This window comes from Ptychodera flava, chromosome 7 (genome assembly GCF_041260155.1).
Source record: "Ptychodera flava strain L36383 chromosome 7, AS_Pfla_20210202, whole genome shotgun sequence".
NCBI lineage: Eukaryota > Metazoa > Hemichordata > Enteropneusta > Ptychoderidae > Ptychodera > Ptychodera flava.
The window spans coordinates 45,081,788-45,093,995 of NC_091934.1; the positions used below are offsets into that span (position 1 = coordinate 45,081,788).

The following is a 12,208-nucleotide window of genomic DNA, read 5'->3' on the forward strand; positions in this document are numbered from 1 at the left end:
TTCTCCTCAGAAAAATGAGCATATGAAAGTGTTTAGAGTCAACAGTTTAAGAGAGAATGTGATCAAAAATCTGTATTCATTGCTTAACTAATATCATGTCAGTTTTATTTTGTGACATGTTTAAAGTTTTGCCACTGTGTCAAAAGGTGGAAGTAGTTTGTGTACATGGAATAATAATAAGAGGCAATACCCGTTTAAAAGTTACCAACTAGGATTTGAATTCCCAAGGAATGGACACACTCATGTTTTCGTAATCAAGACAAAATCAGATTGGCCATCAATATTATTCAGTTCCATCATCTCCTGTGTTCGTTTTAAGTCTTATTATGCTTTCTATAATTGCATGTTGACTGTTTTTGGTAGTTATAGGTACAAACTTTAAATGGACGAGATTCATAGATGTACACTGTTCATGGCTGGCCATTCAGTCTGTGAAATATCCGTGACTTGTCTTACTCTGCTGATTCTGTCAACCAACACTCCTAATGCACTGAGCATCTTCAAAATAGATTAACATGGTAAACTCTGTTATGAATCGAAGTCGTGAATCAAATTGATAAATTACATGACGAAGAATAGAAATATTTGATTTACTTGCAATCCAAATGCTGCAAAATTTATGCATCGAAATGCATAAAAGAGTTTCTGAAAACATATGTCACAAAGTTAATTTGATATTTGTAATAAGTGGTCCATGTAATGGAGAAAGCCATCATTTATTCATATTGACTTGGCAAGTATTGTTTTACTAATATTCTTATACAGGTTAATAATAATAAAACCATTATCAGTAAAAATTTTAATACAATTAATATCAGCAGGAATATGTGTGTATTATTAAGCAATTTGAAAGGAGACAATTTATCAGAAGGAAATAATTATTGTCGTGGGGTAATAAAATCAGAGGCATGTATTTCTTTGGAGGGCAATAATGATAATGTGGTGATCCCTCAAGTTGAAAAACAGTTATGTATTGTTGGCTTTAGGTGGTAAATAGGCCTTGAAATAAATAATGATCCCACAATATCTTGGCAATATTGAACAAATTGAACAAGGAAATGAAGTATAGAGATGAGAAATTTCTACATGTCACAGTGAAACACTGATTGCAGTGATAAATAAAAGTCATGTCTCTTCCCAACAAAAAAAAGATTCTAACTACTGACTTGAAGCTCTAACTTTTCTTCTGATGATAGTCTGTCTTGATGTTGCAATTGATCTACGTCACCATACTTGAAATTGTTTTTGTCATACTTCAAGAGAGGAATGCCACGTGTCATATGTCATGTCTCAATGAAGACTTTCCTCTAAAGCATCAGTTGAATTCATCATTGATGCTGGTACTACCAGCTACAACCTAATGACATGTTGTTAAAGGGCCAGTATGCTAAGTTTTGATGATTTTTTCATTATTTTTATTTTTTATGTCAATCGCAAGTTCTTATTCTACTCCAAAAGAATGTTGAAACACCCACTATTTAGCTTGTCAACATAACGTCTATATTTGTAAAATGCACTGTTATTGTTTACATTTGAATTCTAGTCCAGACCAGAATTCACTTGTCAACAATATCAATACAGTTTACACATGTACAGGCTGAGTTGACAAGCTGAATATTGTGTATATCAACATGCTTTGGAGTGTAGAACAAGAATTTATGATAGACTTAAAAGACTAAAATAGTGAAAAATCTTTAAGTTAGAATCACTGGCCCTTTAATATCTCTGTGGGGCTCAGTTGCCGTGTCAAAACACATAGAAAAGTAGTTGGTTTTCAATCTGGTAAAATGATCCACTTAGATGATCTAATAATAATACTTTTCATTTATTTTATTTGTTTCAACAGAGTAAAAGAGACACACTTCACGTGACGGTGAAATGGTTTTATCGGCCATCAGAAGTGCCAGATTCTGTATATCAACTTCTAGTGCAAGACAGACATATTGAAAACAGTGAGTATGATTGAATTCCCAGCTTTTTCTCAAAGGCAGATTTGAGAACCACAAATACAAAACTATCTGTGTGAGACATCAAAATAAGTGTGAAAAAATCCATAGTCTCTACACTGTTAGTAGATAACCACTAAAGTCATCATAAATTGTAACCTTATACAAAATGGGAAAAAAGCATTATCAAATTTGACAATTATGGTAGTCCATGCCTGGAAATTGAAAGACTTTTATATAAACTCTATGTAAAAAACTTTCAAAATCAAAGATAAAGTCTTTGCACAAACTATTAAAAATCAGGGATCTCCTAGCAAATTTTGGTACTTTAGTGAAACAAACTGCCTAAGATTTACTGATATTTGAAATTGAAACGGCTACCAATCTAGTGTAAACTCTCTGGAGGAAAAGTAAATTTTCTTTTTTCACTAAAGGAAGGCAGTGAAAAATTTATTATTTCATAATCTTCAAAATGATCCCCTACAAGTGGCAGACCCAAAAAGAATTGTAAAGGTTTGAGAGAAAATGCGTTTATTTTACAGGACAAAAATACATCTATTATTAAAGGTAGCATGCGCCTTGGGGACAGATATTCTGACTGTAAAACTTTCTCAATATTCTTTTTACTTATCACTTGTTGGGGTTCATTTTGAAGTTTATGGAGTAAGTAATGTTTTTGATAGCTTGGTTTTATGAAACTTCATGTGTTTGAATCATCCAAAATAAACAAATACAAAAAGTCAAAATATGCCATCAGTTCAAATTATCTTGATAATCTCTTATGATCTATTCATCCAACCACTACTTTGTTACCAAATTGCTTGAGATTTGTATCTTTCTTACATAATTAATTTTGTTTCATGTACAATTATCTTGTAAGTATTAAACTTATAGTAACAGTACAGTAAAAAAACAAACTTCAACTATAAAAGTACAGAAAATAGTAAACATTTTTGCAGTAGAAAGAGACCAAGCTGTTACAACTTGTCAAAATCAACCTTATATTCTTTGTATTCTAGACCATAATATTTTAAACCTTGAAATGACATTTTTTAACTATCACCAAAATGCCGTTGTTCAAGATTTTTTTATTGGAACTCTTTGCTGGGACATAATGCTAGTTAGTGAGTTTATGTGGTAGTGAAATTTTTAATTTTCATAATTTTAATGCAGTTCTGGCTATCAGTAGTAATGGGAACAATCTTGAATGCTCTCAAGTATTGCCAGTACTTTTTACTTAAGGGAGTTTGCGCCTCGAAAGTGAAAGACTTTAACTTCTGCTCAAACTTTCCTTGAGGAATCTTTCAACCATTCTCTTTCAAAATCAAGAATAAATATTGGGGTAACCAAGCAAATTTTGGTACTAGGGAAACAACTAACTCAAGATTTACCGATATTTAAAATTCAAGATGGCCACCATCCCTGTGTTAACTCTACGGAGAAAAGTAAAATTTTCGAATTTCGAAAAACTAAGCCGATGAAAAGTTTTCTTACACCAAGAGCTTTTAAAATGAACCCCCACAAGTTGTATATCAGACAAGAATTGTAAAAGTTTGAGAGTCCGAATTTGTGTCCCCAGGCACGTTCTGCCTTTAAGTCTCATCACTGCTTTGTCTCGATACCCATATTCCAAGCTGGTCTCAACTTCTGTATACATGCATTCCCAAATAGCCGTGGAGAACCAGCACTTGCAACATAGCCTTGACAAGAATACTGCCCTCTAGTGTCACACTCTGCAGCGTCCTTGACTCGAGGTCAGAGGTCGTATCACTTGTAATGGCTGACATTTTCTGGATTTCATTGTCTATGACTGAAGATAAAATTCATTAGTTGGTTAATGTCTGACATATCGAACACACCGTCTGCTCTCTACACAGACTCAGGGATTTCTAATCTCCTCAAGGATCAGACGATCAAGGGCAGAGAACTGTTTATTTCGGATGCCAGTGACTCCTATCCATCTCAGCTCTCAGGTAAGATATTTTTAAACGATAGCATTTAAACAGCCAGCGTGTTCCGATTGCTGTAAACCATCCATGAGATTTTCATATCATCAAAAATTCTGTCATCATATATCAGATTTTTTTTGTCTGTATGTCGACATGTAAATATTTCATGAGTTCAATAAAAGTGGGTTGAATAAAACGACTTTGCCATGGAAACATCGATGATATAGGTCACGTGTGTGTTCAGACAAAGAAAAAAACTTCAGCCGGCACAAACAGAAGATTTCAATAAGATTCAAAAAGTTTGACTTCGTCATATCAGAGCCAATTGTACCTCGCCAGTGTTGATCAATTTGGGCTCTTGAGAATTCAGACAGCTTCAGTCACTTCTCAAAATATCATGAAACCTGAAAAATTAATGTTAAAAACAAACTAGCCAAGCTTGTCAGTTTGTTTGAATAATTGCTGCCAAAATCACGAAATTGCTCAACTTTCGATTCATTATATCGTAAAATTATTGGTCAAACATTGATCTTTGAAATAAACACGAACAAGAATGAAATGGCTGGACTTAGATGGTGTCCAGTGAATTAAAACCTTCATGTCTGGAAACACTGTCTAATCTGTATTGCTATGTGAGCCCAGTTGTATGCATTGTATCTGCATTTGTTAAATAATAATAAAAATACTGTGTTGTTATTCTCCAACTGTTAAATTAACCATGCCACCACCCTGGTTTGGCCCAAACCCATTGTTATCAAACTTCAAAGGTCAGTGTGGTCCTGTTTACGGGGAATCGGGGCGAATAGGTTAACTGTCCGTTTTGGATATCCAGGGATTCGCAGAAACCAAAATTAAGTTCCAAGCAATAATTAGTTGAGATTTTTTTTGGTGATTCAAAATGTATTTTGCAATAATATCCTTGTCACATAATTTCTAGCGTTACACAAATCAATTGTAGCCAAAATTTCTCAACAACGTTGTTATAAGGTTTTAAAATATAGGTGAATTATTTGGAAACCTGTAGTACCAATTCTGTTGACCACTAATATAATAGTGTGATAGAATGATATAACATTTACCAACTACCCTGAAATCTGCATGGGTGTTATCTTTTAAAACAAAATTGTGTGAAAAGTCACAACTCTTAATCATTGAAAAAGTAAACAATCTTTATAGACACCAACTGGAATATGGCAAAAGATGACAAAGCTCTAACAAATTATAGGTTTTTGACGTTTAAAATTGAAGTATATGAGTAACAGAATTTGAATGAAGCCATGATTGCCACTATGAATATTATCTGATTGAATATGCTAATTATTCAATATCACTCATGTGCATATGAATAATATCACCATAGTAACAAAGTTGATCACCTAAACCTACTAAGGTCAATCTCACCTGACAGTTTATTTCGTAAATTTTCCATTTTTTAATAATCAGAATGTAATCTCAGACAAAAGCCAAGCTAACGATGATGTATTATGGGATATGATTTATTCCCAGTCTGTTCCCCAGACTATTCCACAACTAATGCAATTTGAAATTATGGATTAGACCAGGTATCCCAAATCCTGTTGGGAAAACTTTGAAATACTTCTCCCCATTTTATGGTAGTCTATGTAATCAGGTCATTACATTCAGTATTTCAGCACACCTTTGTTTCCATGGGAACATGTACCTGTATTATGGACACTTTTTTCAGGGATACATCTTTGTTTACAGATATCCACTATAGATAAATTGATAATATGTAAGTTTCAACCGGCACTGACATATGTACAACAAGTGTTGCTAGGAAGATTTTTTCCACAACACTTCATTTTGAAAATTTCAGTAACACTGTTGACGAAAAGTGATAATGGCTAAGATATTTTTGGACAACTTTGTGTCTTGTACAAAACATCTCACCAAGACAAAGTTGTGGGATTTAAACTGGCAGGATAATAATTTCACTTTACGTTAAAATAGACCTGTAAGCTTATAATGATAAATATGACAAGTTTAAATATTTTCATATATTATCAAAGTTTAATTACGTGAGGTCTTACTCCTTACCATCATTTTCATTTCATGAATTATTATCTCATGAAAATTCTAATATAAACATGGAAATATCGATGTCTTTGTGCACTCACATTTATCTATACTGAGAAAACCTAGGATTTATTGAAAGTGAGTGTTGATATTTTCACTGATAACATGTGTGTTAAAACTGACAACACAGCCGAAAGTGTTATGTGAAGATGATGATGCTGATAATGATCATGATAATGATGATGATGATGATAATGATGATGATTTCTGTTGTCATTATTTTAATTATTATTATCGTTGTTGTTGTTTTATCCCAAGAAGAATCTGTTTATTTTCCTGTGACTAACACATTTAAAATCATGACTGATGAGTTCAAAAGGAAATGCACAAGTTTATTGAGTCCTCCTTTCTTCTCAAAATTAGAACAGATTTCTGGAGGTTCAAATTTGAAGCAAGTTAGCAAGTGTAGAAATTTACACATGTAGCCGGTTGTAAAGAAAAGGCACAAGGGACTGTCGATAGTCTAGGTATCACCCACAGGCAGTCTAGGTATCACCCAAAGACAGTCTAGGTATCACCCAGTCTAGGTGTCACCCACAGGCAGTCTAGGTATCACCCACAGGCAGTCTAGGTATCATCCACAGGCATCTATAGAATGGTGAAGACTGACTTGTATCATCATTGTTGATACTGTATTGTATATGCATGTACAGGATGTACATGTATATCCATGTCCTACACTATCTGTTGAGACTGGACAAGATCAGAAATAAGCACTCCTTAAACTATGTTAGTTGTACTTGACATAATGAAAAAACAAAAAGACACAATTCTCCAAATGAAACAAAGTAAACTAAATCATTTCAAAATACACTGACTGTGAACATGGAACAGTCAGAATGGCAGTTTTTGATTTCAGATTTTTAGCCATCAGTGGTCAGAGTGAAGGGGTAGCAAATTGTGGTACATGTAGCTAGCAGGGGGAGGGTGAAGATACACAGAGGGAGTATCCCTCCTGTCATGGATGAGAAAAACATTTACAGAGAAATTGCCAAAATTACTGAATACCAGATGAATTTGACCATCATCCAGCTAAAAATGAACTCACTGTAGGTGTACCGTGTTTTCAAGTTGTAAGTTTTCACAAAACATGTGATCAACAAAGAAGCCATACTGCACATGCAGTGAAGCCTTTCACAATTGAAATGAGTTGAAAAGGTAGTTCTATCTTCTTTGATTGGAAAATGATGGCCAGTGAATGATCTCAGATGAAACAGATTATAAATTGAGAAAGCAGTCATAGCTTTCATGATGTGTTTGTATTAGGGGTGTGTTGGATTCATCTTATCAATCAAAAAAGACATATTTCATTTTACCCAGCAATGTGCACCACAGTCAATATTTATCCAGCGTTTGAGATTTCATGAAAATGCAGCCTGCTTGTAACACCAGACGGTGCACCTACAGGTTGCCATAGTTACCAGCATACGGGCAGCTCATCAGAGCAGAAAATTCAACCATGGAAGGAATCTTTAACAAACTTTGCCAAATGAAATCTTCCCTGCCACAGAGAATATTTAAATTGATCACCTGGGTCTCCTAAGAAATTAAAACTAAGGTTACAATGTACTAGGCTGTAATTAGATTCGACTCGTGGTGACACGGTCATTACGTCACTCGTATTTTCCTTCGCTGAACAAAGAAAAATATTAGGGAATAATATACTTATCACATGCACAAGCCAAGAATTCGTTATTTTTTTGCAAAATAAATAAGTTTTCCATGACTATTCCGCGTTTAAACTTTTGAACTACTTTAGGAATAATATCAGTACGCGGTGCACAAGTTGTCAATCATTTCCAGTCGTCCGTCGTGTGCGTTAGCGCTCACGTTCGTTCGTGTGTGGAGCAAATGACAGCTCTCGGTATACACGTAGGCTACCTTCCGCAAAGTTATACTCTATTTCAAAGATAGCATAGTCCTAGAAATTTATCACAGACGAAGATACGCTATTTTTCGGGAACAAATATCGACTGAATCTCCACGGCGCGAACACTGTAAACGTCGCGCCTGACCCTGTTTGCAATGCGTACGGAACCCACGGTATACGCGACCAGCTTCGAGTTCGTTGTTTCCGCAAATTATCCACGTAATTCCTTCGGAATATACAGGCGGTACACTCTTGTGTTTACATTGTTCGGATTATTAATGTCGTAGTCTGTGAAAATATCGATTTCATTACATGACTTTTGATCGTGGGAGAAACATCGCATCGGCCGCCATGTTGTTTGTTTACATATTTACGAGCACACCAAAGATTGACAAAAAAGAAGGTCCGACACACCAAATTGATGACATAGACGCGGGTTGTCGTGACGTAGAACGACCAGAGAATAAATCCCGTATTTTTTTCTTCGGAGACGACAAACTTGGCTTGTGCATGTGATAAAACCCTTTATTACTATAAACATTATGTTCACTACAGTCTATAAAATCTTGTCTTGTTGTTTTACTGCGTACATTTAACTATGAATACTGCTATAGTCTAGTAATATGCATGTTTTTTGAAAACTTCAATGTCAGAAAAACAACATTTTCTATCCTTCCTCTGTTATATGACAGATTATTATGAAAATTGGAAACTAAGTTTGTACAATCATACACTTGTTTCGTACATTGCGTTCAGAAAAAATCCCTCAAATGTTTATGCAGTACCAGGTTTACTTGGCAAGGTTTGACCAGGGTCACTCCAGAAACGTGTGTGGAGTGACTGTGCTCTGACCAAGAGATTTGACACTATGATGTACGGTAGTTACTGGTAGTACAACTATGATTATATTGTACTTATTATAGGTAGATTGGTTAGAACAACGGGCATGGCTTTTCTAAACAAGCCCACACCTTACTATTCTAAAAATTACTGGTTGTATATATGTTGATTTGCTTGTCTCAATCTGTACAACATGTTAACAGTTATGCAAACAAAACAATAAATAAGCTTTCATAAATACAGCACTACAGGTCTTACTGTTGGCTGTAGTTAGTTTCAGTGGAGACAAGGTGTTCACAGAAAAGTGCATTACACATCTAACTTCTTTGCTCTTTCCTACAGTACCAGTATGTTGTAAAAAGTCAAATTTTTTTGTATTTAGATACCCACTCTGTTTATTGTCTATCTGTAATAAAAATATACATGAACCCTGCTTCCACTTTCTCTTCGGTCCACACAACCCCCACCCACACCCAAGTCATTTTCGAATAGTGATGGATAAATGTTTATAAACAGGGAACTGAGTTGAAGAGTTGAAATTATAGATTTTCGAGACAAACTCCACAGAAATCAATTTTAGAAGTTTGGATTGAAAACCTGCAAAAAATCAAAAATTTCAATTCTTGTTTCACAATGTTGATGATATCACCCACTAAAAATAATACTATATATAGTATGATAAGGGGGCAGGTCTTCTATTAAAGTATAAATGTATACCATTTCATCCAATGAAAGACAACCAATACCAGTGTGTCCTCACAGTTCTTGTTTTTATCAGCAATGCATGGTGATGTGAGACTGACAAAAAAATGTTGCGTGGTCACTTGACTGTGAAAAGGCTTTTAATATTCATTTTTTAGAGATTATCCTGTGACATGCAGCCCACACGTGGCAGGAGTTTAACATACTGAAAACAGCAAACCATATTTTAATTATTTGGTTACTTTACTACTTTTCATCTTCTGAAATTCCATACTTCCATCCAATACTGCAAGTAACAATCAATCAAAATGCAACAATGTACCGGTAAATATTGACAATTATATCATACCAGTACAGTATATTAATGGTGCAAATACTGCAATCTGATTGGTTGAGACAAGAAAATAACCATGCTATGTTGCAAATATAGCACGGTTGGACAGGCATGAGCTCTCAGGTAGAGAAAAATTCCTTTCAGAATTTGAATTTAATTTTATGATATAATTGCAAAAAACCACTTCAGCTACGGGTATACCATTTTGACCAGTTTGCTCCATATATGCACTTGCTATTGCTCCTGCACGTACCTGCCACAAACTGGTCAAAATCTCATGGTGTACTGATCGCTAAGTGTGGTTTATTCTTTTTAAGTTTTACAACAAAGATTATACTATACTTAACATGGAAGGTAATGGTATACTTGAGAAAATTGAGGTGCAAGATGCAACGCAGTCAAATAATTGATGGCTGTTACAAAATCAACGTGTTTCTAATATTCACCTTACAGTAGGGTCACAGGTCAAATTCATTTGACCTTTCAGTGTCACAACACTGCAGATGTCAACCTTTGCTAAACAGCAGAGTCATGATGTAACTAAAAGTGGGGGTAGAGGTCAAAGTGCAAAGGTTATCCATTCTCGAACATATGGAGAGTGTACACATTCAATCAGATTCACGTTGAATTCATTTTATAGTCCAAACCCAACCTACTACTACTTTGACTTACTGGTTCTCAAACTTTCTACAGTAGTTAGTCATAACACTGTACTATTTCACCAATTTATCCATTTAAACTGCCCCTCCATTGTCATGTCAAAATATTGTGTCTGTCAATCATATCATTGTGATGCAAGCACCAATCAACACCAGAAATTGAAAAAAATCGCCCAAACTGAGAATTGTTTGTAACAGTGTGCTTATTTGCAGGGCTGAACATCTGGTCAACTATAACCATTTCAGATTCAGAATGCAAAATGTACTGAGGTGTTGGACGATGATAATAACCTTATAGATGTATATTTCAAGATTGCCTAACACAGAATATGCTGAACCCTGTATAGTACAATGCTATGCAAAGTGCTACTTCATCATGGAAATGAAAGTGATCAAAATGTAATATCTTCCAATCTCTGGTTGCCATGGTTACGACACAGGGTCTCACGCAAATGATGTCACCGGTGTTCTGAATATCGATTTCCTTTCTCCTCTTTCCTCCCCCAGGGGTAAATGCAAAGTGCATCACTACAAAGATATTCTAGGTGTCAGGGACTTTGATGCTGCCAAGGAAGACACTTTCTTCTATGTGCTTGGGTACAACCCAGAAACAAGGTAAGAAAAAAATATTCCTGATAATGTAAGATTGAATTCACAGTGGTTCCGTATCGACTAAAGGCTTGTATAAAGCATCATTTCAATTGGACTTCAAATTTGATGTACAAGATTAGGCTTACAGTTGTGCGAGACTGACACTGTTAATACCCGCACCTGAGGGGTTTGAGCGTTATGCGTTTAAATCGCTGTATTCTGTACCAGTCTCTGATTCACATGTAAAAGCCAGTCGTCTGAACATTGAAATGCCAGGTGTGTAAGAAGTGTCTGATGTTCACTTATCAGATTTGGAATGAAATGCTCATTAGAGATAGTGGGTTTGTAGAGAATCAAAACCTGCATGTAGTATTACCTTGCATGTAGTAGAGTGAGATTTGAAAATAATGCTGTCGAATATTGTAATGAAAAATAGTTTAGCAGAACTGTTCCGAAGATTTTACTAAATTAATTTCCTTGTAAAATTGGAGAGAGATGAGCAATTTTGCTGCACTAATGTAGTAATGATTTTTGCCCTCTATGGTCTGGCCTCACTTCAGTTGCCGCCTCCCCCTGATTTCAACTCCATCACTCCTCTTGTAAACACAGTGGTCTTGATTTCCACTGTAGATAATAGGGTTGTACCATTGTACAGGGGCTAGAGGGTTTTAGTTGGAAGGAAGACCTTAGGAGTTCAGCGACACCAAACAAAAATCGCTGTCATGGTATATATGTGGCCTGTATTTATTCCATGACACAAACTTACGTTTGCAATCATTCACCAATTGTAAGCATATTGTTAAAGAGAAACTCTGATTGAGCTTTGTATGATGATATCGCGGACACTTAACTAACCATATTTTGATTTCATGGAAAATAAACATTTCAAAAAAAACTGTCCTTGATTGATTACTGGTCAGTTGAATATGGTCTGTAGAGTTTGTTTTGAAATTATTGCTTTTTTCTCTCAAATTTCCTTATGTATCTTCATTGTGAATGAGTTTATTTTTAATATTTATAAAATTGCTGATTATTCTCAATCTTTTTATTTCAAGAACTATTTGAATCAAAAGTTTATATCAAAAAAAGGGGCTCAATTATCAAAACAGGCTTTGATCTGCACATTGACTCCCAGCCAATCATATTGCTCTACATTTATATATAGAAAATGTATATCAGGGAACCAATCAAAAAACTTGTTGCAAAATGTTTCAGATCTT

General features: G+C 35.0%; 1 protein-coding gene across 1 annotated transcript in view; it reads left to right on the top strand.

Annotated features, from left to right (window-relative positions):
- LOC139136531 (arginine-glutamic acid dipeptide repeats protein-like) overlaps window positions 1-12,208 on the top strand; it is a 158,190-nt gene that overhangs the window by 51,076 nt on the left and 94,906 nt on the right. Inside the window, 2 exon segments of the mRNA XM_070704256.1 lie at window positions 3,913-3,919; window positions 10,905-11,012. Of these exon segments, the coding sequence (XP_070560357.1) occupies window positions 3,913-3,919; window positions 10,905-11,012 (115 nt within the window).